At 45.6% G+C, this 25,678-nt stretch overlaps 2 protein-coding genes across 2 annotated transcripts in view; both read left to right on the forward strand.

The window, feature by feature from the left end:
* The window catches only part of rnf19b (ring finger protein 19B), a 171,812-nt gene that overhangs the window by 68,766 nt on the left and 77,368 nt on the right, over window positions 1–25,678 (forward strand). Inside the window, exon 2 of the mRNA XM_041213283.1 lies at window positions 4,572–4,748. The gene's annotated coding sequence lies outside the window, so the exon portion shown is untranslated. The remainder of the gene's footprint in view (window positions 1–4,571; window positions 4,749–25,678) is intronic.
* Window positions 17,168–18,466, forward strand: LOC121291160 (apolipoprotein A-IV-like). The gene has a single exon (XM_041212249.1). It carries the CDS (start codon window positions 17,168–17,170, stop codon window positions 18,464–18,466), a length of 1,299 nt encoding a protein of 432 aa, XP_041068183.1.

A 25,678-nucleotide genomic window follows, 5' to 3' on the forward strand; every position in this document is an offset into this window, starting at 1 on the left:
GTGTTAAGGTGCTAGACTCACTGAGTGATAGAAAATAAATATGGGGCTTGTGGTTTGTGCTGGTTTGTAGCTAGAACTGCACATTCAATTTGAGAATGCACTCAAAGTGTTTGTATTTAAATAGTTATTCACCCTCCATTCTAATATTCAAAGATGCTTAATAACTCTCAATGTTTTTATAGGGAATAGTATTTATTTTATACATAATCAACAAAACTCCTGTTTTTCTATTTTTTGGAATATGATCGCAGAACATTGGTTAAAAACCTACAAATCTCTTGTAATAAAAAGGTCAATTGTAGCCAGTGTAAACCCAGGAGCTCTGCATATTATGTATTATTGCATCGAATGACTGCTCCTGGTAATAAATGATTTTAGTGAAAGCTCCTAACTGCTCACTAAAATAATATATTCGTTTCAGCCAAATAATGTGGTACAGCCTCATGTGCAATAATTTGAAGGGGATTTGTTAAACTAAGTCTAAAATAAGATTTTACATAATAAAGTTTGGGGTGGGAGATTTTGGTACTTCAGATGGATGCAGTCAAGTTGGATCCTATGTGATAGCCTCAGTTGCTGAGCTCACCTGTGTTGTTGGTTAGCTGGTGCTGCTTCTTTTCTAACTGCAAATTATGAATCGTGGTAGCTCCAGGTAAACCATGCTGCCAATCTGAAAGCTAGTCTCAGTTACCGTGCCCATGAAACCATCATCAAGTGTTGTAAAAACCATCTGGTTCACTAATATCCTTCAGGGAAGGAAATCTGCTATCACTGCCATTCGGGTCTACAAGTGACACCAGATGACTACAGCAATGTGGCTGACTCTTAACTGCCCTCTGAAATGGCCTAGCAAACCAATTCAGTTCAAGGGCAATTAGGGATGGGCAACAAATGTTAGCCTTGCCAGTGACACCCACATCCCATGATAGAATAATCAGGGATTTCATATGACCCTGTTGCTGCAGTGTTGGCAGATGTGGCACATAGGGGTCTGTTAAGAGGCCAACACCACAGACGCTGATGTTCTGGTTCCTCAAGATTAATGGCTGGACTCTAAAGGATTCAGCCATACCTAATATGGAAAATTTCCCTGACAAGCTCTTTGTATGAAAGGGTGTTTAACATACCACATAAATGGTTTGGAACTGGTACATGGTATGCCTGAGTGTTACCCTTCTCTCAGAATGTAACAAGAAATTCCCCTTAAATGAAGTAAGAGAAAGAAAGAAATATAGTGCCTTTCCTGACTGCAGGACTGCCAGATGTGCGTTACTAAGAATGATGTATTTTACTGTTGTAATGTAGGAAACATAGTCATGTAGTGGTAACTGATTGAGCAGTAACAGCTGTGTCTTTACAGCCAGACAGGCTGTACTGGTCAATGCCACGTTCCAGTCTGTTTGGATGGTCACACTTGTACTTGGTCCAATTACTTTGATGCTTTAGTATCTCTACAACCAGCTTCATTTTAAACTTTCCAGTGCTGCTTCCTTGTTCCTTCTTTGCTGATCTTACGAAGACCATTGGCATAAGCACTCGGATTCCTACAATAGTTCATGGACTGTTTCTGGTTAACCTCAGCAGCTGGTTTGTTAACTATTGAGTGCTTTAAAAAAAAACACGCCAGCAAGTTTACTGTGGGGGCTAGGGGAGGGGGGAGGATCCAGCCAATTTCTAGGATTTGGTAACATTTTGAATTTATAACCTAGATATTGCCAAAAATGGCACCAGCAGGTAAATCCTGTAACAAGCTGCGTGCGTGTTACTCTAATATGAGTCATACAAGTTGTAAAACAGATTTGATCCTCAGTCTAGAGATCTTTAATTTTTTCTAAAAAATGCATTTAATGTAACTGCTCATCACATGGAAATGGTTTAAAGCACTTTACACAAAATTGTTATGAGGTGCAGTAAACTGTTGTTATGTGGGCTAGTGCAGCAGCTGCTTTCCACAGAGAACATTAATCTGTGTTTTCAGCTGGTATTGTTTGATGGAGCACTGTTAACTACAGGAAGAGGAGAACTGCCTGCTTAATGTCTACCTGAACATAATGGCAATGCCTCAGTTTAATGTGTTACTGTCCAGCAACAGAGCACTCCTCAGCAGTATAGATCACACACTCGAATTCTAGTGTGGGGTTCCAATTCACAAAGTTTCTACCCCTGAATAACAAATGACCTATTCACCTGGGGCAGAATTTTCCTGGCGGTGTGTGTGGAGTGGGCGGGTCCAACACGCTGACGCGTAAAATGACGCAGGATGACATTGGGCGTGTGTCCTGACATCATCGCGCAGTCCCGTGATTTGTCGTTTGGTGGGCAGGCGCTGGAGTCGGTTGCGCCCCCGCCAAAATGTAAACGGCCTATTAATGCCATTAAGAAATTAACTGAACCACTTGCGAATGCTGCCCGTTCAACCTTAAGGTTGTCCCGGGCGGGTGAAAAGCCCAAGCGGCCTTCGCGTTTTTCAGGAAGCCTCATCCACGAGCGGGATGAGGTTTCCTGAATCTTTCATCAAATAAATTAATTAATTTTCATAAATAAAAAAAAAGTCCCCACTCATGTGACACAGTCACGTTTACATAAAATTTTTAAATCAATTCTTCAATTATTTTAGTATCCATTCAATCTCCATTCAGCTCCATGCCTCAGAGAGATTGCTGCACCCAAGAGCGCAGGTCCCAACTCTCCCTCCTCCCCCCCCCGCCCACACAGGTAGCGCTGAGCTCTACCGGCTGCGTATTACACTGGGCGCACCTCATTTGGCCCGCCCGTGTAAAATAGCGGCGCAGAAGCGATCGCGGGTGACGATCAGCTCCACACCTGCTCCCGGCCAGTCCACCCGCCATCGGAAAAATCCTGGGCCTGGTCTCAGCCAGAGTGGTGGTTGGAGCACGACAATTTCCCCATCATGACCTGGTAGATAGGGAGAAGGGGATAAATTAACTGGGGTGTCTGCTCCTGATTGCTGTCCAGTACCACTTGATGAATGTGAACCTGTTCCTTGTTAGAGCACAGAAGGAGGCCATTCAGCCCTTTGCATCCATGTCAGCTCTCTGCAAGAGCAACCCAGCCAGTCCCACTCCCATGCCCTTTCTCCAAAGACCTGCAGATGCTCTCTCTTCAGGTGTTTATCCAATTCCTCTTTGAAAGCCACACGCGAATCTGTCTCCACCACACTGTCAGGCAGTGCATTCCATTTTCTAATCACTCACTCTGTCAAGAAAAGACTTCTTGTGGCGATGTTGGGTTGGGACGAGGTCAGAGTGCAGCATAATGCCAATTCCCCGATAGTTTCTACACTCGCTATCAACATTTATGAAAAAATAATCGACCCTTAACCCTTCCAAACTCATTAATTATTGCCACTTATTGAAATTTCCCTTTCCTTCCCAAGATCCTTGAATTTATCATCACTTCTGAATCCAACAACTTGTGCTCCCTTCACCCCACCATTGGCACCATTGGCTGCCTGGGTGGTCTTCCCTGGAATTCCCTTTCCAAATGTCCTTACCTCTCTCCCTTGCTCCTGCAAACATCTTCTTTCTTCTTGCTCCTGCAAACATCTTCTTTCTTCTGTCAAGGTTTTGTTTATTCCCCTTAACCCTTTACTGGTTTGGCACCTGTTTTCACAATGCTCTCTGTGAAGTGACTTGGGATGAGTTTGACATTGAAGGCAATTTGCGATTGGCAAGCAGCTCTTGTTTAATATCTACATGGTGTACCTGTAATTCTGTTTCACAAGAATACTTTATATTACCAATGCCTGGTTTGCTCTTTGGTGTTGGCTTCAAACATTTTCATATAATTTCATTTAATGGTGAGTGGTTCAGGTTTCTTATTATGCAGACAGTAAAATTGTGGCCAGTTTTGCAGGATGGCCCTGAATGACTAATCAATGAGCAGTTTATTCATCTCTTACCAAATGTGGAAGGGCAAGTAAACTGCCTGCTGATTATTCCCATCAAAAGAAGCCAATATAGCAAAATTTATACAAGAGTCATTTGTGCTGATTTGGTCAATTCTGATCATGTGTAACCGACTTCCCTGCAAAAAAATAAATTGCCTACAAGTAAGATTGACATTGACACAACCTTACCCTCTCTTTCAGTTTATTCAACCTTTTCCAGCGCATTTTCAGTCAGTGGTTTATCTGCATCCATCTATACATTCGTTATGCTTTTTGTCACCCTGTTTCAGCTCCTGTGTGAATGCTGCTCAGACTTCTACCCTCGAGCATGACTGAAACGTCCCTGTAATCTTGTTTCCCTAATACAAAGCAATCTACCTCTCATAACTCAGGAGTATAAAATCAGAAAGGAAAGTTATTGCGTTTGTTCCCTCCTGTCTTGCCCTGATGGGGCATCTTTAATGTGATGCTGATAACACCTGTAAAATATTCTAAGCATTTTCTGATGTTTGACCAATGGGTTTGTAATTCTAATTCATACCTTACTACTTATAAATATGGGCTTACATAACTCACCTTTCAGACTCACAGTGTAAGCTTTGAATGAAAGGTTGAAAACCTTTTTACCAGCACCTCACTTATTTTTTTCTTCCCTCACTAGGGTTCTGGGACGTATCTTGACTACTTCATTCATTCTGTAAACGTTTACTGCACTGGTTACCTCATGACACTGTTGTAAGTGGCCTCTACATACGTTTCGATTCCTGGCTGGATGTGGTCATCACGCAGGTGATTGGGGAGAAGCTTAAACCCAACAAGGCGAGGTATGAGTGAGGAGGTAAGTCTAGGATGAGAGGAGGTGTTTTGCCTTTCCAAAGACCCCAAACAACCTTCCCTTTGTGGATTTCACCTCACTTTATCTTCAAGAGAAAATATTTGATTAACCTTGTTGACATTTACAACATAGTTTCAGGTTATGGTCAACAACTTCAGCCAAGTCATTTTACTGTTCCGAATTTGCTAAGGGACCAGTAACGAGCCTACAGATAACAGAGGCGGACTGTGAAACGACCGGATACCTGAGCCTGCTGAGGTAGAAACCCCAACCCCCTCACTTATGTGGGTGAGTCACTGTACCCTCAACCCACAATATGTTAGCAAGGGAAATACCTGAGTGGTTGTTGAAAATGAGGCTTGTCCAGTTATTTAAAGAAAATCCAAAACTGACTTGTATTGTTTTCCATGCAATGTTTTAAATCTATAACCTTGCATTTACAACCTTAATAAATATGTTCATTGCATGGTTATGAAAATGCTTATTTTCTTGCTCCAGTGTTGCAGCTGTTCCAGTACAGCTACAGCACTGGCATCTGTCCGACAATGTGGAAAATTACCCAGGTATGTCCTGCACACAAAAAGCAGGGCAAATCCAATCTATGTACTCTTGCTTGTCAGCAAAGTGATGGAAGGGGTCGTCAACAGTGCTATCAAACGGCACTTACTGAGCAATAGCCTGCTCAGTTTGGGTTCTGCCAGGGTCACTCAGCTTCTAATCTCTTTACAGCCTTGGTCCAAACATGGACAAAAGAGCTAAACTCAAGAGGTGAGGTGAGAGTGACTGCCCTTAACACCAAGGCAGAATTTGACAGAGTGTGGCATCAAGGAGCCCTAGCAAAACTGAAGTCAATGGGAATCAGGGGGAAAACCCTCCGCTGGTTGGAGTCATACCAAGCACAAAGGAAGATGGTTGTGGTTGTTGGAGGGCAATCATCTCAGTTCTAGGACATCACTGCAGGAGTTCCTCAGGGTAGTGTCCTTGGCCCAACCATCTTCAGCTGCTTCATCAATGACTTTCCCTCCATCATAAGATCAGCAGTGGGGATGTTTGCGAATGATTGCACATTGGCCAACACCATCCATTGAAGCAGTTAATGTCCAGATGCAGCGAGACCTGGACCAGAATTTTGTGCTGGCCGGTCAGGCGCTTGGTAGATATGACTGGTCACAAAGATGTCAGGAGGGTGTCCCAATGTAATTGCGCCACCTCACGCACAAGCCGGAATTGCGCCCGCCGACAGTTAAAGAGCAGATTAACCCCATTTAAAGACCAGTTGACAATGACCCTGATGGCCATGCGCTGAGCATAAAAGCGCATGGGCCAGGCGGCCTTGGTGTTTTTCATTCATTCTACATCCAGGGTGGGATAAAAGACTCACAGGATGTTGGTATGGTGAGGAGTTAGGAGTTTTGCTGTGAGTTCTTTGGAGTTGGTTTATAGATTGTTTCTGGCATTTTTTTGGCAGTTTTGGAGAACTCTCTGATTTCTAAGCATTTACAGAGGATTTCTGCAGATGGACCCTTCCAGAGCAAAAAGCCTGTTCAACCGGCTGGACAAAAATGGAGGTTGTGTACTCTGCTGGAGGGACCATTTCGGAAGAGGAGGCCAGAAGGGAGAGGAGGCCAGTTGGCCGCAGGCACCATCCCAGAGTCGGCCCTGTGGACCAAGAGGTGTACCTAGAAAGGCTGGAAGGCTACAGAAAGTGCAAGGTAGAGAGGTCCGGAGAAGGTGCCATTACCCAGCATTTAGAGTGTACAGGCAGCAATCATGTTACCTGAACATGTCAGAGATTCAGTGCTGAAGAAAGCTCAGCCTTTCCAGGCACACCGTCACCTCCAAATGCAAAATGATTGGCCCCGAAATTGCCTCAAACTGTGTAGGTGGCCACCCTGTGCCAGTGGCTCTGAAGGTGGCAGTTGCCCAGAACCTTTTATGCCTCTGGTTCTTTCCAGGGGGTCAGTGGGGGATCCATGTGGCCTCTCACAATCAGCTGTCCACAGCTGCATCAGGTTGGCCACAGATGTGCTGTTCTGAAGGGTCAGCACCTTCATTCGCTTCAGGACTGACGAGGCCAGCCAGGCAAAGCGAGCCAGAGGCTTAGCTGCAGCTGCAGGATTTCCCCGAATTCAGGGGTCTATTGGGTGCACACGAGTGCCCATAAAGGTGTCAGCGGGGGAGCCGGTTGTCTTTGTCAATAGAAAGGGGTTCCACTCTCTAAACATCCAGATTGTGTGTGACCACAGGAGTGAGATAGCGCAGGTTTGTGCCAGGTATTCAGGAAGCTACCACGTTGCCTACATCCTGAGTCACTTACAGGTGCCAAGGCTGCTCCTTGCTCCAACACGCTTGGATGGCTGGCTATTGGGGTAAAAGGCTATCTGCTGAAAAGGTGGCTGGTGACGCTGCTGAGATACCCAAGGACTGCAGCTGAGGGGAGCTAAAAACCCAGTCATGCCTCCCCAAGGGCAATAATTGAGAGGACTGTAGGCCTACTCAAGATGAGGTTTTTCTGCCTGGACCACTCAGGGGGATCACTGCAATATCCTTCTGAACGTGTCTCCCTTCTTGTTGTTGTCTGCTGCGCACTGCACAATCTGTCTCTCTCAAGGGGGGACCTGTTGGAGGATGAAGACAGCGGTGCTGTTCCAGAGGCCACAGAGGATGATTCAAGTGTTGAGTCTGAGGAGGAGCCTGAAGAGCCCCAGGGTGAGGAGCAAGATGTGAGGGTGCTTATGGGAGACAGGGAGGCCTTGATTCAGAGGACTTTAAGTTAGGAATTCAAGACAAGGAGTCAAGGCAATGGCAAGGGAAAGGCCACCTAACTGGTTGCTGATGAGGCGCTCCTGTCACCCTTCACTCAACTGCCTACCTCTGAAATAAACTTTGCAGCCCTTTATATGTGTGACACACGACTCCCAGGCCTCGTCCCTTGTCAATTGCATGAAGCACAATTAGGCCATTGCAGATTATGTAACATTTTAATATTGAAGGCAAAGATATACATTCACCATTAGACACGGAGAAATTAATCACCCATAAGACCCCCTTATGTGATCATTGTGACTTAAATTTCCACTTGCGAGTGCTACATCTTGGTGCTTCTCCCCCTCCGGCAGTTGCATTGGAGGCAGGCTGCTGACTCTGATGCCCTGTCGGCCTTGCTGATCTTGGCGGCTGTCTCCTGGTCGCCAGGGCCTGTGTAGGCCCTGTATGGGCAGGAGAGTCCAGCGTCCGGGCTGGGCACCCCTCAGTGTTCACGGTCTCCTCAGAAGCGACGGTCGCTGGCAGAGGGGTGGAGGAGCTGCTGCCATCATCAGGAGCGCTCCGAGAGGAGCCCCCAGATGCGAGCTACAGGTCTTCCACCAACATGAAGTTGGTTTGAACCTCCCTGCTCACCAGAGATGGAGGGGCAGCTAGCAGAGACACTGGGTGCTTCACCCATCTCTCTCTCACATTGGCAGTGACCTGCTGAGGTTACCACCAGTGTGTGGGCTTGCAGGTCTGAACGCAGCCCCAAAAAGCCCCGATTGTGTTCCTGGAGCTGCCTCTCCATGAGAGTCGCCACTCTCTCCATGCAGGAAGCTGTGCATTCTGAGCTCTGGGCCAGCGCAGCGCTCTCGCTCCGCTTGGACTCCTCCAGCACTGAGACCACAGCACGCAGACCCTCAGGGAACTCTGCCAGATCTTCAGGAGCACCCCGCTGGGCATCCAGCATCGGCCGTCTAATGGACGACTCCAGAGGCTCATCATCTGCCTTGGGCTCAGCATTGTCCTGGTCTCCAGCAGTCCTCTGACTGCCGACGCCCTGGGGACTCCCTGTCTCTGCCAGCTCCTCAGGCGAGTGTGGTGGGCCTTTGCCAGCGTGCACTACCGTCTGCTCTGAAATGCATATGCGTGGTGCAGAGGGAGGATGTGACATGGGTGCATCTGGAAGCTGGTCATCCTTGGAGGTCAAGGGAGGGTCCTCGGGGTCCTTCTGGGGACGTGATGATATTCCATCTGAGGGAGAAAAGGAAAAATGTCAGTATCGAACTACATTACGAAGTCAAAGTGCGTGCAGCCTGGTTGCTTCTCAGACTGGACATCTGGCTGAACAAAGACTTCCGAATTAGTGGGATTAGTGGATTTCACCTGTTAGTCTCACAACCGCTGCTCCACATCCCTCATACCCTCCCCCAATCTCTTCCCTGTCCACTGGACTTTTACCCTCATCCAATACCCCTGCCTCTCCATGACCAGTGGACCTAGCTCCACGTTCGCAGGCCATCTCCAGGACTTGCTCCTCCACCTGATCTAGGAGAAGGTGGTTTGGGAGCCACAGCCCATCCTGCCATGCATTGTGACTTCTCTTCCCCTCTGCTTTCATTAGCCCCGCTCTACATTCCAGGAAATCCCAGCCCCTGCCAAAAGATGCAGGTTCAGTTGCCCTTCACTTTGCCGCACCTCACCCCGGCAAACTTGCCAGCCGCAGTCTATCTAGGCACAGGATCATGTGGCACTTTGCGCTCTGTGTTTCACACCCATGAGCACCAGCAAGTGCCGGGACCCACAAAGACATCTCTCCAAGGTTCCAGCTGGATCCAGTGCTCACCCTAGCAGAGCTCAGGAGGCCATTTAACCTTCTCCTGCACTGGATCCAGGTCCTGTGTACGACATCACGCCCACTGACCGGACTTGCCACCTCCGTCCAGGCCGCCTTTGTCACATGAGGGTGACCTCCCCTTACCGTCCTGCGGCAGCAGGATGTCACGTTGGGCACTGACTGCCTCCAGCAAAACCCGCAGGCACTCATCGGAAAAGTGGGGGGGTGCAGGCTGGCCCCGGGCATTTAGATCCGCTTGGCAGGGATCCGGGCACAGATGACATACTGCAGACAGTAACAGCACAATAACTGAAGTGATGAGTCAAACAATTCGATTTTCAAAGCTGTTCCCTGAGGCTCTTACGCACACACACACACACACACACACACAGACACACAGACACACACACACACACACACACACACAGACACACACACACACACACACACACACACACACACAGACACACAGACACACACACACACACACACACACACAGACACACACACACACACACACAGACACACACACACACACACACACACTGCCAGTCTTCAGGGAGCTCCATTTAACCCCCCCCCCACCCCGCCCACACCCTTATTGGCCCCAGCGCATACCCTCTCCCCACCCCCACCGGCAGTGCTGAGACTACCTCAGTGCATGTTTCACCCTGGCCGGCACTACATTGGCCAACCGGTGTGAAATTGATGTCGAGAGCTGATCACAGGTTGGAGTGGATTTCACATCCACTTCCAGTCCCGCCAATTGCGCTGGCCCAACAAGCTAAAAATTCAAGTTCTGGATAACATTCAGGCCTGGGCTGGCAAGTCACATTTGCGCCAAACAAGTGCCAGGCAATGACCATCTCCAACAGGAGAGAATCTAACCATCTCCTGTTAACATTCAATGGCATTACTGTTGCTGAATCCCCCACTAGCAATATCCCGGGGGTTACTGAACTGAATTAACCATATAAATACTGTGGCTACAAGAGCAGGTCAGATGCTGGGAATTCTGCAGCGAGTAACTCATCTCCTGATTCCCTGAAGCCTGTTCACCATGTACAAGGCACAAGTCAGGAGTGTGATGGAATACTCTCCACTTGCCTGGATGAGTGCAGCTCCAACAACACTCAAGAAGCTCAGCATCAGCCAGGACAAAGCAGTCCACTTGGTTGGCATTGCAACCACCACCATCTTCAACATTCACTCCCTCCACCATCCACGCAAAATTGGCAGCAGTGTGTACCATCTACAAGATGCACTGCTGCAGCTCACCAAGGCTCCTTCTACAGCGCTTCCAAACTGGTGACCTCTACCATCTAGAAGGACAAGGGCAGCAGATGCATGGGAATGCACCACCTGGAAGTTCCCCTCCAATCTACATTCCATCCTGACTTGGAAATATATCGCCTGTTCCTTCACAGCCACTGGGTCAAAATCCTGGAACTTCCCCCCACCCCGTAACAGCACTGTGGGTGGACCTACACCACAGGGACTAAAGCGGCTCAACCCACCACCTTCTCAAGGGCAGTTAGGGATGGGCAATAAATGCTGGCCTAGCCAGCGATGCCCATATCCTGTGAAAGAATAATAAAAAAAGTTAACATCACCTTAAAGTTAATCACATGAAAATCCATTAATTTCTTAGCCCTTCCACACAATTAACAAGGAGTTATCTAAAAGCTTCCAACCTGCCTTGTATTTTGTTTTCCTTTTGTTTGGAAAGAATGCACATAACCTCCCCTCTGGAAACCTTTAGTAGGTGTAATTAGTCTCCCCCAACACCACCACCACCACGCCCCCCCCACCCCACCATTGGAATTTGTGCTCACAGTAAAAAAGGGATGGGAACAGACTCCACCCTAAATTCCTGCCCCCTACGTCCCCATTGAACCAATATTCCTGCCCTGCCCCCTTCCAATAGCCCTGAATTCCCAGGCTTTAGTTCTTTATGTCTCTCCATTGCGCATCATATAAATTCTTGAGCCAAGATGCCTGGAGCTAGAATTTGACCATAAGTCTAATAAGTGAAAACTGATTTGAAGAATTAATTGAACCAACTCCTAAATTCCCCAAGTTATTCAATATTTGTTTATGGCTTTTTTTTAAAAAAAACCTCCACATTTTAATCAGCAAAATCACAAACATGAGTATGACGTTAAACGTTGTGTGTATGTGGGCAAGTGAACACTGAGGTAGACTCGAACATATTAAAGAAATGGTGCAGCCAGTTGGCTGTGTAAAAGTGCTGCACCCTGAACTGTTGCATGTAGCATAATTCCACTGTAAGTTGGTGTAGGTTTAACCAGTGAAAGGGTTCACTTTTATTTCCCCAGATCCACCCAGTACCTTTCAGACAATGCAAATAGGCAGCGAGTTCCTCTCCACCCCCGCCCATCCCTGTAAGATTTGCATTTGATTTTGGACCTTTTAACTGTGGAACGAATGCAGGCGAGATATGTGCTTTGTGCTTTCAGTACAGCTACTGTTACCCACCCCTCTCCCCCAAACATAGCAGCAGATAACGTGATGAATGGTTTAACACAAAAAAAAATCTTTTTCATCATTTATTTTTAGCTCTCGAAATACATTCACATCACTGACGTGCACAGGAAACCACATAGCTATCTTATTTCAAGTTCGTGCTGCTACTTCTGTTGCTTATTTGTAATCATAAACTTACAGAAGAAAAGAAATCATTTCTTCCATTGCTTTTAGCTCCCGCATCAGAAGACCGATTTCCATTCTGGTTAATTATGAAATTCTCATTCCAGACATGATTTCAGAAAACATATTCAGTTTTTAAAAAAATTTCCACTATTTTAAAGCACCCCACTGTATAAAATTTAATCAGATTTCTCCTAATGGCACAACCTCCAACTAAGTAAATCATGATACGTTTTACTTGATGGAACAGCAGTTATTTACAATAATATTGAGGAATGCTATTGACCCTCCTACATTGTAACACCTATCAACATCCTGGAGGTTACCATTGACCAGAAACTGAACTGGACTAGCCATATAAATACTGTGGCTAAAAGCAGGTCAGAGGCTAGAAATCCTGCGACGAGTAACCCACCTCCTGACTCCCAAAAGCTTGTCCACCATCTACAAAGTACAAGTCAGGAGTGCAATGGTATACTCCCCACTTGCCTGGATGAGTGCAGCTCCAATTACACTTAAGAGGCTCCACACCATCCAGGATAAAGCAGACCACTTGACTGGCATCCCATCCACCACAATAAACATTCACTCCCTCCATCACCGTGGCAGCAGTTTATACAATCTACAAGATGCACGGCAGCAACTCACAAGGCTTCTTAGCACCTTCCAAAACCAGGACCACTACCATCTAGAAGGACAAGGGTAGCAGATAGATGGGAACACCACCACCTGGAAGTTCCCCTCCAAGCCACTCACCATCCTGACTTGGAAATATATCGCCATTTCTTCACTGTCGCTGGGTCAAAATGCTGGAACTCACTCCCTAACAGTGCTTTGGATGTACCTACACCACATGGGCTATAGCAGTTCAGGAAGGCAGCTCCCCACCACCTTCCCAAAGGCAATTAGGGATGGGCAATAAATGTTGGCCTAACCAGTGACACCTACATCCCATGAAAGAATAAAACAGAAACATGAAAAATATGTCTATTACTAAACCATATACAGGGTGATTTGTGTTTAGGGAAGAAGCTTGTTGCTGTTAGATCTGTGGAAATATGATTATCCTCAACTTTATTTCTTTAATTTCAACAATTTGGAGGGAACTTACAAAGAAGGTAAATAGGCAAATTGAACTTTCTGACTGGCGACTATCCCTTCAGCTTCCTGTGTCGTAAACTCTGGAATGCCCTCGCTAAACCTTCCCTCCTTGAAGACACTCCTTAAACCTAACTCTTTGACCAAAATTTTGACCTATCCAAAATCTCCCTTTGTGCTTCTGTGTCAAACGTTGTCAGATTCTGAGCTTGTGTATCTCAGATATGCATTTTCGCAAAGTAAAATATCACAAATGACTTTTTCAAATGCCATTTATGTTTGGCTTTTAGAGTGTGCAGATGACATTAACAAACAGAATATCGGGCTGTTCAAATTCAAGATGTGGTATTCCCATCTACATTCCCATCCATTCCAGAGTTTTCCTTTAAAAATAATTATGCTGCTCTTTTTGTGTGTTGAACTTCAAACTCAAGGGTGGAGGGACTTCTCTCTGTGACTTTTCCTATGGGAAAAGGAGAAGTTTTCTCCACGGTCTTTGGGGTAATTTTTCACTTCTTCTACTGAAAATGAACTGTTTTACAGGTTACCTGATGTCTGTTTCCATTAAATCGCTCTTATCACGGAATTACAGTGCAGAAGAGGCCCTTCGGCCCTTCGAGTCTGCACCGATGCCCGAGAAATACCCAACCTACCTACCTAATCCCATTCACCAGCACTTGGCCCATAGCCTTGAATGTTATGATGTGCCAAGTACTCATCCAGGTACTTTTTAAAGGATGTGAGGCAACCCGCCTCCACCACCCTCTCAGGCAGTGCATCCCAGACCGTCACCACCCTCTGGGTAAAAAAGTTTTTCCTCACATCCCCCCTAAACCTCCTGCCCATCACCTTGAACTTATGCCCCCTTGTGACTGACCCTTCAACTAAGGGGAACAGCTGCTCCCTATCCATCCTGTCCATGCCCCTCATAATCTTGTACACCTCGATCAGGTCGCTCCTCAGTCTTCTCTGCTCCAACAAAAACAACCCAAGTCTATCCAACCTCTCTTCATAACTTAAATGTTTCATCCCAGGCAACATCCTGGTGAATCTCCCCTGCACTCCTTCCAGTGCAATCACATCCTTCCTATAATGTGGTGACTAGAACTGCACTTAGTACTCCAGCTGTGGCCTCACCAAGGTTCTATACAACTCCAACATGACTTCCCTACTTTTGTAATCTATGCCTCAATTGATAAAGGCAAGTGAGCCATATGCCTTTTTCACCACCCCACTAGCATGCCCCTCCACCTTCAGAGATCTATGGACACACACGCCAAGTTCCCTTTGTTTCTCAGAACTTCCTAGTGCCATGCCGTTCATTGAATACTTCCTTGTCAAATTACTCCTTCCAAACCTCACACTCTTCAGGGTTAAATTCCATCTGCCACTTATCTGTCCATTTGACCATCCCATCTATATCTTCCTGTAGCCCAAGACACTCAACCTCACTGAACCACCCGGCCAATCTTTGTGTCATCCGCAAACTTACTAATCCTCCCCCCAACATAGTCATCTATGTTGTTTATATAAATGATAAATAATAGGGGACCGAGCACAGATCCCTGTGGTACGCCACTGGACATTGGCTTCCAGTCACTAGAACATCCTTCTGTCATCACCCTCTGCCTCCTACAACTAATCCAGTTTTGAATCCACCTTATCAAATTACCCTGTATCCATGTGCATTTGCCTTCTTTATAAGACTCCCATGTGGGACCTTGTCAAAGGCTTTGCTGAAATCCATATCAACTACATCAACTGCACTACCCTCATCTACACACCTGGTCACCTCCTCAAAACATTCAATCAAATTTGTTAGGCATGACCTCCCTCTGACAAAGCCATGCTGACTATCCCTGATCAAACCTTGCCTCTCCAAGTGGAGATAGATACTCTCCTTCAGAACTTTCTCCAATAGTTTCCCTACCACTGACTTGAGACTCACTGGCCTGTAGTTCCCTGGCTTATCTCTACAACCCTTCTTAAATAGCGGAACCACATTAGCTGATCTCCAGTTCTCTGGCACCTCCCCCATGGCCAGAGAGGAATTAAAAATTTGGGTCAGAGCCCCTGCGATCTCCTCCCTTGCCTTCCTCATCAATCTGGAACACAAATCATCCGGACCTGGAGATTTGTCCACTTTTAAGCCTGCCAACACCTCCAATACCTTGTCACTCCCTATATCAATTTGCTTAAGAACCTTGCAGTCTCTCTCCCCTAGTTTGATACCTTCATCCTCATTCTCTTGGGTGAAGACGGACGTGAAGTATTCATTTAACACTCTAGCGATGTCCTCTGGCTCCACCCATAGATTGCCTCCTTGGTCCCCACTCTTTCCCTGGTTATCCTCTTCCCATTGATATACTTATAGAATATCTTGGGATTTTCCCTATTTTTACCAGTCAGAGCTTTCTCATATCCCCTCTTTGCTCTCCTAATTGCTTTCTTAAGCTCCACCCTGTACTATCTGTACTCCACTAATGCCTCTGCCGATTTGCTTCCCTTGTACCTGCTAAAAGCCTCTCTTTTCCTTCTCGTTGTAACCTGTGATTGAATCTCTCTGCTGACAACTGGGGCAGGAATTTTCCATCGGCATGTGGGGGTGGGGCCTGACACGCCGACACATAAAATGATGCGTGATGATGTCTGGCGAGCATCCTGATGCCATCGCGGTATTTCATTCGGCGGGCACGGGCTGTTAAGAAGTTAATTGAGGCACTTGCAAATGCTGTCCACCCAACCTTAAGGTTGTCAGGCAGGCAAAAAGCCCCAAGCGGCCTTCACACTTTTCAGGAAACCTCATCTACAAGCAGGATGAGGTTTCATGAAGCTTTTATCAAATAAATAAATATATTTTCATACATTGAAAAATGCGTCCCAACTCATGTGACACAGCCACATGAGGGGACATATTTAAATAAACTTTTAAATCATTTATTTAATTGTTTTAACGTCCATTCAATCTCCCTGAGGCCGCTCCGTGCCTCAGGGAGATTGCTGCGCTTAGTGCATGTGCGCGAAAGAGCGCTGGCCCCGACTCTCCCTCTTTCCCCCCCACCCGCACAGGTACCACTGAGCGCTACCGGTCACCTATTACACCTATTAATCTTCCCGCTGATCGGCTCTGCGCCCAGCCCTGCCCAGCCCGCCCGCCATAGGAAAAATCCTGGCCCTGGTTGTCAGTATTAATCTGAATTGTGTGATTATCATTGCACTGGAAATAGGAAAATACCGAACTCCCATGAGGGTAATATTCCTATAGAATGATGGGTAGGTAGAATGACATTGCAGGTAGCACAGTGGGGTAGTTCAGACCTTTCAGTATTATTGTGAAATGCAACAAATGATGCAAATCATTTGAACTCATTGTTTTTGGCTTCCACTTATCTACTTATTAGCTTGTACAACTCTGTGTTAGTTGTGCAAGTTTCCTTGGCCATTGCATCGTGGATTGCCATACTATGTGGTATTATAACTCTTCTGCATCATCAGTGTCTAGATGCTAAAACAAACATTACCAGGTTATTTATATATATCCAGTTGCTACAATACAAAATACAACTGACAGTTTCACTATAGTGAATCCAGGTTGCTATTTACAGCTGATTTTTCTTGCTCATCAATTTCGGTTAGTTTTAGGCAATGGTTTAGAAATGGTTGTTAAAAGATACAGAGTTTCCATGGAGACCTATTGGGGATGTTTGGTGCATTCGTTTGGTGTTTTCCTTGTGCTTATCATATTAAAAAAAACGCTGCTTTATTTCTAACATCAAAGTACTCAGCCAATTAGCCATATGTTTTGATAAAGGTGAATATATTCTATCTTCTGCTTTACAGTTATTACAACAGGGTCAGCTTTAGATATAAAGCCCAATGATGAGAACGTTTTTGAAACTTAAGGCACCATCTTAAATGTCAGCCCACAAGAAATCTATATTCTGAGATTGTTTTTTTTTGTCCACAATGTATCCAGTTACCATTTCAGGAATACTGAAGGGATGTTTGCCATCATATTTGAACCAGTACAAAGGTTTTAGTAATCCGTTGCAAAATTTAGTGACACGTAATGTTGGGGCGAATTGCAACATGCTCTGGCGCACAAGTTAGAGCATATTCAGAGCATATTCAGAGCATATTCAGAGCATATTCAGAGCAGATTCAGAGCATATTCAGAGCAGATTCAGAGATACTCAGAGCAGATTCAGAGCATTCTCAGAGCATATTCAGAGCATTCTCAGAACATATTCAGAGCATTCTCAGAGCATATTCAGAGCACACTCAGAGCAGATTCAGAGCATACTCAGAGCAGATTCAGAGCAGATTCAGAGCATACTCAGAGCATACTCAGAGCATACTCAGAGCATACTCAGACCAGATTCAGAGCATATTCAGACCAGATTCAGACCAGATTCAGAGCAGATTCAGAGCAGATTCAGAGGATACTCAGAGCATACTCAGAGCATACTCAGAGCAGATTCAGAGCATACTCAGAGCAGACTCAGAGCATACTCAGACCAGATTCAGAGCATACTCAGAGCATACTCAGAGCAGATTCAGAGCATACTCAGACCAGATTCAGAACATATTCAGACCAGATTCAGAGCATACTCAGACCAGATTCAGAGCATTCTCAGAGCATATTCAGAGCACACTCAGAGCATACTCAGAGCATACTCAGAGCATACTCAGACCAGATTCAGAGCATATTCAGACCAGATTCAGAGCAGATTCAGAGCAGATTCAGAGCAGATTCAGAGGATACTCAGAGCATACTCAGAGCATACTCAGAGCAGAGTCAGAGCATACTCAGAGCAGATTCAGAGCATATTCAGACCAGATTCAGACCAGATTCAGAGCAGATTCAGAGCATACTCAGACCAGATTCAGAGCATACTCAGAGCATATTCAGAGCATACTCAGAGCATACTCAGAGCAGATTCAGAGCATACTCAGACCAGATTCAGAACATATTCAGACCAGATTCAGAGCATACTCAGACCAGATTCAGAGCATACTCAGAGCATATTCAGAGCATATTCAGAGCATATTCAGACCAGATTCAGAGCAGATTCAGAGCATACTCAGAGCATACTCAGAGCAGATTCAGAGCATATTCAGACCAGATTCAGAGCATATTCAGAGCATACTCAGAGCATTCTCAGATTATTCTCAAAGCATATTCAGAGCATACTCAGAGCATACTCAGAGCATTCTCAAAGCATATTCAGAGCATACTCAGAGCATACTCAGAGCATTCTCAAAGCATATCCAGAGCATACTCAGAGCATACTCAGAGCATTCTCAAAGCATATCCAGAGCATACTCAGAGCAGATTCAGCTGAAAGACAGTACTCTGGCAACTTAGCGACAGAGCAAGTGAGCGAAAGGTACCATCACATCACATTTGAGTAAAAAAAATTGACTTCCTTGCTACTAGCTTTTTTTTACCAATTATTTTAAATCTGTGTCCGCTTGTTACCAAACCAGTGGAAAGAGTTTATTTTTATTCACTTTATTGAAACCCCATATCATTTTTAGATCATATGATCTAGTAGAACTTTATAACTGAGTGTGCAGAACAATTAATTTGTTCTGCCAGGGCCACTCAGCTCCTAACCTCACCGTAGCCTTGGTGCAAAAATGGACAAAAGAGCTGAACTCAAGAAGGGAACAGAGAGTGATTGCTCTTGAAACCAAGGCAGCATTGGTCCGAGTGTGGCATCAAGAAGCCTGGAAAAACTGAAGTCAATGGGGATCGGGGAAAACTCCCCACTGATTGGAGGCCAGTCATCTCAGTTGAAGGAAATCGCTTCAGGAATTTCTTAGGGTAGTGCCCTAGACCCAACCATCTTCAGCTGTTTCATCAGAAACCTTCCCTCTATAATAGAATTGGAAATGGGGATGTTCAATAATGTCAGCAACATCAGATACTGAAGCAGTCCGTGTCCATATGCAGCAAGACCTTGACAACATTTAAGCTTGGGCTGATAAGAGATAAGTAACATTCGTGCCACAGAAGTGCCAAGCAATGACCATCTCCAACAAGAGAGAATCCAACCATCTCCCCTAACATTCAATGGCATTGACATCGCTGAATCCAACATTCTCAACATCCTGGGGGTTGCCATTGATCAGAAACTGAACTGGACTAGCCATATAAATACTGTGGCTACAAGAGCAGGTCAGAGGCTGGGAATTGGCATAAACCCAACCCCTGACTCCCCAAAGCTTGTCCGCCATCTACAAGGCACAAGTCAGGAGTGTGATGCCTGGATGAGTGCAGCTCCAGCACACTCAAGAAGCTTAACACCAACTAGACAAAGCAGCCTGTTTGATTTGCACCCCATTCACCAATGTAAATATTCACTCCCTCCACTACCAACGCAGAGCAGCAGCAGTGTGTATCAACTACAAAATGCACTGCAGCAATTCACCAAGGCTCATTCGACAGCACCTTCCAAATCCGCAACCTCTACTATCTAGAAGAACAAGGACAGCAGACACATGGGAACCCCACCACCTGGAAGTTCCTCTCCAAACCACTCACCATCCTGACTTGGAAATATATCGGCTGTTCCTTCACTGTCGCTGGGTCAAAATCCTGGAACTCCCTCCCTAACAGCACGGTGGGTGTACCCACACCACATGGACTGCAGCAGTTCAAGAAGGCAGCTCACCGCCACCTTCTCAAGGGCAATTAGGGATGGGCAACAAATGCTGGCCTAGCCAGCGATGCCCAAATCCTATAAAAGGATAAAATAAAAATTCTTGGAAATTATGGGCAGGATTTTTGGGTGGTTGGGCGGGTGCAGCGGGGAAACGGCCCACCACCCACGATCGGACCCCAACTGCAATTTCACACTGGCTGGCCAATTAATGGCCAACCGGCGTGAGAGACGCACTGAGCGCTGCCGGGGTGGAGACGGGAGGAGGGCAGGTGCAAATATCTGCACATGTGCGGGACAGCGCACACTGAAAGCTCCCTGCCTTCAGGGAGCTGGAGAATTTTGAAATTGGTTTCCTAAAAAATCCAAAGGCCGCCTGGCTGATTCGCCCGCCCACCAGAGTACTGTCTTTCAGCTGAATACGCTCTGAAGATGTCCTGAATATGCTCTGAATATGCTCTGGAAGGGCAGCAAAAATACATATTAATTAATTGATGAATGGCCATAATAGGCCTCTTAACTGTTGGCAGGCCTGCTGCCGACTCTCACGCCTCCTGACCGAAATATCGCACGACTGCGCAGTGACTTCGGGACCCTCGCCCAATGTCATCGCTTGCTATTTCACACTCGGGCTTGTGCCTGCATGTCGAGCGATAAATCCTGCCCCACGTAGTTATCAACTGAGATTCCAGTGAGGTCAGTAATGTAAATCTTTCTACCAGTCATTCTCCTTACAGATTTATAAATCCATATCTGGTCCTTGTGACCTTTAAAACAATTGACGAATCTTGTTTCAGCATGCAACAATATACTTACACTGCAACTGACTGAGGTGTGAAAACCTCATCACCTGCTCTTACCTTTGGGCTTTTTTAATACTTATCACTGAAGGCTATGAATTTATAGAGACAATCTCCCACTATTAAACAGGTAAGTTAAGTATTAAAAATAGTTTGTATGAGATCCTAAATATAGTTTCTCAGCAAGAAAATATTGATTTGAATGCAGTGTACAGTACAGCTAATTTTTGGGGTGGGTGATTTGGGTCCAAACCACCCTCTACTTTTAATTCATCTTGGAAAGGAAAGAAAACTCTCAGCTTTTTTTTTGTGTCCAAACATCTTTTTAAACCTCTTTCTCTTGCCACCTCCATCGTCATCTTACAAGTACCAACAGCTCGCGGACTTCTTCGTCACCAAAAAAAGGAGACCCTCCATTTACATACAAACATACAGAAAAGGAGCAGGAGTAGGGCATTCAGCCCCTCGAGCCTGCTCCGCCATTTATTAAGATCACGGCTGATCTGATGGTAACCTGAAATCTGCATCCCGCCTACCCCCCGATAACCTCTTACCCCCCTGCTTACCAAGAATCTATCCACTTCTGCCTTAAAAATATTCAAAGACTCTCCTTCCACTACCTTTTCAGGAAGAGAGTTCCAAGGACTCACGACCCTCAGAGAGAAAAAATTTTGCCTCATCTCTGTCTTAAGTGGGTGACACCTTATTTTTGAAGAGCGACCCCTAGTCCTAGATTCTCCCATAAGAGGAAACATCCTCTCCAAATCCACCCTGTCAAGATCTTATATGTTTCAATCAAGTTGCGTCTTACTCTTCTAAATTCCAGTGGATACAAGCCTAGTCTGTCCAGCCTTTCCTCATAAGACAACCCACCCATTCCAGTTATTAGTCTGGTAAACCTTCTCTGAACTGCTTCCAATGCATTTACATCCTTCCTTAAATAATGTGACCAATACTGTCTGTACACAGTATTCAAATATGGTCTTGCCAATACTCTGTATAACTGAAGCATAACCTCCCTACTTTTGTAATTGATTCCGCTCACAATAAATGATAACATTCTATTAACTTTCCTAATTACTTGCTGTACTTGCAAACTAACCTTTTGCGATTAATGCACTAAAACACCCAGATCCCTCTGAATCTCCGAGCTCTGCAATCTCTCACCATTGACATAATATGCTTCTCTTGTATTCTTCCTGCCAAAATGGACAATTTCACTTTTCCCATATATCCTCAGTTTGCCAGATCTTTGCCCACTCATTTAACCTGTCTACATGTTTTTGTAGCCTCCATATGTCCTCTTCACAAATTACTTTCCTGCCCATCTTTGTGTCATCAGCAAATTTGGCAACCATCCCATCCGTCCCTTCATCCAAGCTATTTATGTCATTTATATAAAGAGCTGCCTCTTTTGGTTCCCCCCTTCCCCCACACATACATGATACAGACACATACGACACGCACACACTACACAGACACACATGACACAGACACACGACACAGACGCACACACACTCACTCTCATTGGGTGGAATTTAATGCCCTCTCCCCAGGCGAGTTTGAAGGCTGGGAAGCATCAATGCATTAATCGGAAGGGAGAGTGCTGAGTGCAGACCCTGCCACCATCCCACCCCTGTCCCAATTAAGTCTAGGGCTGGAAGGTTCATGGACAGCCTTCCTGCCCCACTGCCAATTGAGGCCCTTAAGTGGGAAATTAATGCTTAATTAACAGCCTCAAACTGCTGCTGCTGGTATTTAACTAGTGGCGGGTAGGGGGCTTACCACGTGGGAAGCATCCAAAAGCTTTTGTGTTTGCTTGTGGGGTCCTGGCGGAGTGGGGAGGGTCCCTCATTTAAAGGCCTGATCGAGGGACATAGGATCAGAAGGTGGGGGGAAGTCATTGAGGGTCACATTGCAACCTTGTTGCCGGCCTCAACTCTGCAACCCCCACCCCATCCTCACTCATCTGTGGCATGGGGACATTCAGTGACCCTAGGCCTCTGCTGGATGCATTGTCAGCATCTGCCACCACTCCTGCTAGCACTGCCAGCACAACTGCCAGTCTCTGAATGGGCGGCAGCTCTCGGGGGTGGGATTTTCGCCCCAGAGGTCCTTACTCCTGGACAAGACCCGCCGCTGGCCATTTAAGTGCCTGAATACTGGCAGGCCTTCCAAAGACGGCGACGTGGGTCTCCCATTGGCTCTCCAGCCAGTGGGTGAGATCCCCATCACCTGCATTAATACCACCCACTCTCTCTCGCCCTCCCTTTTCTCTCTCCATCTCACTCTCTCTGACTTGTTTCGTCCCCATCATCTCCCAAGCCATTTTTGAACTCATGTCGTCCATGAGACCCATTTTCTGCTTCTTCAGCACGATCCCCACTAAACTCCTGGCCATCCCTCTTCCCTTCTGAGTTCCCATACCAGCTGACATTGTAAACGCTTCTCTCTTCACCAGCGCTGGTCCCTCTCTTTCAAAACGGGTGTAATCACCAACTCTTCAAAATAGCCACTATCAGACTCCATTGAACTTGCAAACTGCTGCCCCCCCCTCCAATCCCCTTTTCTTCTCAGGTCCATCAATTGGGCCAACTGCCTTTGTCTGTGATGATGAGAGCCCCCTTCGGACAAGAGTGTCCAAATTGTGGGACAGAATCGTATTCTCTGTGACAGCTTGCCAGCTATACACAGTGTAAAATAATTATACTTTGAATTGGATTTTCAATAATTCCATTTATATGAAATGTGTGTGGATTAGACACCTGTTGCACCAACCTGTTTCATGATGGTGTCGATTCTGGTAAAGGCATATTTGCATTTGTGAGTTCTGGATAATGCAGCAAGTAAACTTTGCTGGGAAGCTGAAACACACATGACTGACAGTCATTTTCTGCCTGGGGCAAATCATATTATTAAACTGAGCAGAACAATGAACAAACAGGCTTTCATGAGTTTAGATCAGCTGCTTTAGGGCACAAAATGAAGGAAGTTATTAAATATCTACGCAAGAGCAGAGTATTGAAAGAGCAATATATTCACACTATGCTCCATTGAGTATCATACTGTGAACAATTCAAAGCTTGTCCTACAAAACACAACTTAGATAGTTGTCTTGTGCTTTCAAAATAACCTCATGGAAATTTTTCCTTCAGAGTTTTTTTGGCAAATCACTATCATTGCATTTTACGATAGATGCCACACGGAAATGGATTTGATTATTGGTATTTCTGGAAACTAAGAGAAGGTTGACTAAGTCAGTCTGGCTCATTTGGTAGCATGCCTACTTCTGGTTCTGTGTTGGAGGCCATCGGAACTTGTACATGATCCATTAAAATACTAATGAAGTTCTTCTGTTGAGGTGTCATCCACCATGCGAGAGGTTAAACTGAGGACTTCAGAGGTAGTAGTGAGAGGACAGAAAGAAAAGCCATTGTTGTAGATATTCGGGCTGTAATCGGGTAGTCAAGGGTGGACCAAGCCAGTACACTCCCTCTCAGCTTGACAACAGAGGAGAGGCATTGGAGGAGAATGGTGTGGTCAACTGTATCAAATAATTCAAAGTGGTCAAACAGGATGAAAATGGATAATGCACCATGGTCATAGTCTCAGAAGGATGTCATTTGGGACTTTGATCGGGGACATTTCAGTGCTGGGGCAGGGCTGCACACCTGATTGGAGAGATTCAAACGCAGAGTTGCAGGGAAAATGGGCACTGGTTTGGGAGACAACAACATTCAGCATTTTTAAAGACTTCAGAGGGGAATTGGAAGTTAGAGATAGGGCAGTGGTTTGCAAGGTCATAAAGACTGAGGGTGGTTTTTTTGAGAGGAAGGATAATGGTGTCAGTTTAGAAAGGGAGAGAGGGACATTATTTGAGGGAATGATTGACAGTGTCACCAAGCATGAGGATGGAGGGGGGGATGAAATTTGAATGGTCAGCCATCTGATAGGCAAAAAACACAGAAAGGGTATGTGCACATGTAGGAGGAAAGCTCAAAAAGATGCAGATTCAAGACCTGTGCATGGGGTAAACATTGAGGGAGGTTTGGATTAGTGAGCAAGAGGAAAGGGGGGAAAATAACAAAGGCAGTCAACTAGTTAGTCTCAGTACAATGATGAAGAAGTGACAGAGAGAAGGGAAAACCTAGAGACATGGGAGCAAAGCCAGGGAATGGGTAGCCACTTCAGAATTGGACACACTCTCTTCAAACCCTGCTCCCCTTCCCCTCTGCACTCAGTGGCTTATACTTTATCTGCAGAATCTGGGAGGAATTCAGATACATGTTCCCCCAGAAAATCTTGCGGTGTTACGTGAAAAGTGTTACATTCCAGTTGATTCAAAACAATTACCTTTAAAACTTCACAACTGATACATTTTTAATCTGAAACGATTGGTGGAAAATGAATTACATTTGTGTTTATCCATATTCAACGGGCCAACAGGTAATCACTTTCTCCCAGAGGTATAGTGGAGGGTGCATATTGAGTGATTGACGTTCCTCAGTACTTAATTCCCATAAATGTTCCATATTTCTGGATATCACTTTTCTTGGCTCAAATTTAATTGTTAATAGAATCATAGCATCTCACAGGACGGGCAGAATCCCTGTTGTGCCTGTGCCGATGTTTTGGAAGAGCTGTCCAATTTAGTCCCAATTCACTGCTTTTTTCTCCATGACTCTGTAGACTACTCCTCCTTTGTGTACATGTCCAATTGCCTTTGAAAGCTCCTGTGCAATCAGATTCCACCATTCTATCAAGTAGTGCATTCCAGATCTCAACAACCCTCTCTGTGAAAAATGTTATCCTCACTTCCCGCACCCCCCACCACCTCAGTTTTGTCGCCAATTATTTTAAGTGTATAATGTCTGGTTCCTGACCCGCATCCCAGTTATTGCAAGCTGACTTTAGAGAAACATTCTCACTGTTAAATGGATAATAATGAATAGTTTGTACCTCATAAATTGGCTTCACCGTCTATTGTTCAAACCCGGTATCAAATGAATGATCTAGGTACGTCTGGTCTGTGGCTGAGTAACCATTAATAAGTCCTGAATTTCTCCCCTGGTAGGATCCAAAGAAATGCCCCCCCGGTTCCAAAATGGCAAA

Source organism: Carcharodon carcharias, chromosome 19 (genome assembly GCF_017639515.1).
Source record: "Carcharodon carcharias isolate sCarCar2 chromosome 19, sCarCar2.pri, whole genome shotgun sequence".
Classification (NCBI taxonomy): domain Eukaryota; kingdom Metazoa; phylum Chordata; class Chondrichthyes; order Lamniformes; family Lamnidae; genus Carcharodon; species Carcharodon carcharias.

What these genes read in the sequence shown, in the direction of transcription:
- LOC121291160 (XM_041212249.1), top strand. Translation starts at nt 17,168, where the DNA reads ATGTTGGGGCGAATTGCAACATGCTCTGGCGCACAAGTTAGAGCATAT.